Source organism: Dicentrarchus labrax, unplaced genomic scaffold (genome assembly GCF_905237075.1).
Source record: "Dicentrarchus labrax unplaced genomic scaffold, dlabrax2021, whole genome shotgun sequence".
Taxonomy (NCBI): Eukaryota; Metazoa; Chordata; class Actinopteri; family Moronidae; genus Dicentrarchus; species Dicentrarchus labrax.
In genome coordinates, this window is record NW_026136754.1 from 76389 (window position 1) to 78744 (window position 2356).

A 2356-nucleotide genomic window follows, 5' to 3' on the forward strand; every position below is an offset into this window, starting at 1 on the left:
GGTTTTCCGCGTTGCTTTTCTGCCTTCCATTCTGTCCAACTAAACCCTCAGCACCCCCTGTTGTTTTACAGTGTCCATCTGAGGCCCATTCTCATCTAGTCTCTAGGTAAACCTTTGAACCTGACCCTGGGTTGACCCCTTGACCCTAGTTTTAAGTGAGGAGAGGGAATGATGTATTGTGTGACTGTTACCTGTGGGAATTTAGTGATATCAGGCACCTAGTCTAGATACCTAGTCTTCCCTATATTTATTTAATTTCTTAAAGACCGAAAGAAGCAGGAGAAAGCATTGGTTTAAAAAAGAAAAGTTTATTTAAAACAAAAACAATTAAGACAGCAATATACAACTATATAGATATATATTGGAATTTCCCCATTGTGGGACAAATAAAGGAATATCTTATATAAGACAACTATATACACAATATTTATTTAGCAAACATAATTGACAAACTAAATACACTATATACACAATATTTACAAATCCCTCCCTCCCAAACACACACACACACACACACACACACACACACACACACACACACACACACACACAAAGCGTTCGTTCAGAGAGGGGGAGCCGCCCCATCACTCACTCACACACACACACACACACAAAGTGAAGTGTTCGCTCAGGCAGGGGGGGCTGCTCCATCACGCCCCTTCACCTCTGCCAGCCACTGCTCCACAGTTCTCCCTTTCCCCTCGGCCCGGGAGCAGAAGGTCTCCTTCTTGTAGCGGCTGTGGCCAAACGCCCGCGTCTTCGGTTGGCCACTGCGCCTGCAGTTAAAGTGGGAGACCTTCTTTGCTGGTTTTAAGTGTTCTCCCAGCTCCCGGCACAACGCTCTTTCTCCTCCTGGAGCTTGCGCCTCCAGGCGGTGTTCCTTGGCACTGGTGGAGCAGTGGCAGCTGTGGCTGTGGAGGGGGATGTCACCGGCCTCCGCGCTGACGCTGGTGGACAGGACGGCGTCCGCGCTGGAGGCTTGTGGGGTGGCTGATGAGGAGGAGGAGGAGGAGGCAGTGGAGGAGCTGGCGACGATGAGGTCCAGGACCAGAAGCGTCCGTGGGCAGGCGGTGCTGGAGGGGCTGGTCTGGCTGCTCAGGCTGCTGCAGCACAGTCGGTGGGGCAGGCAGGGGCTCCGCTGCAGTCTGGGGAGTGCTGGGCCCCAGGACTGCAATGGCGATGGTGTCCCTCATCATGGCCTTGCTCCTCTGGTTGTGCCTTAAAAAACAGAATGTAACAAATGCACATTAGTAATCATGACATCACACACACACACTCACACAGTGCCACTTCAAATCAGATGTGAGAGAAAGGATCAGGTCTTACCATTGCGTCAGGGTCCGCCGATTGACATCATATAGCTGGATGCGGGTGCTCGTCATGAGGGCTGCACAACTATAAACATTCTCGCAAATTGTTAGATAGTCCCTCATGACGGCACCCCAGCGAGGAATCCAGACCCCGGCAATCTTCCTGCCCTCGCTGCAGTGGAGGATGCTGAGGTCCAGCAGGACAGCCTCCACAAGCCTCGACACATCGGGAGACTGCGCCGCTCCCGCCCCCTTGCCCAGGACCGCACTTGACATAGACAGAGAGAGAGAGGAGAGAGAGAGAGAGAGAGAGAGAGTGAGTCAGTGAGTTAATTAGTGACTGACAGGACAGGACAAGAACCAAAAAAAGCTTGGAAATTTATTGTGACTGCTTACCGCTTCACACTATCCACACCCCTGGCATGTGAGCGTGCCGCTGGGTGGTCCGGAATCGGCCTTGGACAAGCCGGCCCTGGTGACGGGGGGGGGAATTTGACCGCTGCCTTGTCCCAATCACTCAACTTCAGCCAGAGAGCGGTGATCTCTCTGGCTTGCCTGGGAGTGACGTAGCGGCGGTGGCGCAGTTCCACGAGGGCCTGGGCCAGGGCCACGACGTGCTGGTAGCTGCCTCCACCTGGCCCGATAACATCCTCCTCCTCCTCCTCCTCCTCAGCCTGCTGCACCTCCATTTGGTCCACGCGGGTGAGGTTTGAGGACTGAAGGAGAGCGCTGTGGTGTTCGAGGAGACGAATCTCCTCTGGTTCCTCCTCCTCGAACTCTTCATCACTGCCCCCCCACCCCCCCGGCTTCGTCCTCATCAGTCCCTCCTGGAGCGTCAGGATCATCCAGGTCCTTCTGCAGCACAGCGCCCGTCTGGGAGAACAGGTACTCCACCCCAATGAGTTCCCCTGTGGGCACACAGAGACACAGATGTTAAATGACAGACACCTAAGACAGGTGTTAAACGTTACCGTTACCTCAGACAGATTTATGACTTACCTGTGTACTCCCTGGGCATGGTGTACGTGTCGACCAGCGTGAGCCCA

At 53.8% G+C, this 2356-nt stretch overlaps 1 protein-coding gene across 1 annotated transcript; it reads right to left on the reverse strand.

Annotated features, from left to right (window-relative positions):
* Positions 1–379: 379 nt before the first annotated feature.
* Positions 380–2099, reverse strand: LOC127359642 (uncharacterized). The gene is made up of 3 exons (XM_051393618.1): positions 1707–2099; positions 1327–1578; positions 380–1218 (listed from the first exon to the last, which is right to left on the reverse strand). Exons 1-3 carry the CDS (start codon positions 1997–1999, stop codon positions 927–929), a joined length of 837 nt encoding a protein of 278 aa, XP_051249578.1. The 5' UTR covers positions 2000–2099; the 3' UTR covers positions 380–926.
* Positions 2100–2356: the final 257 nt, after the last annotated feature.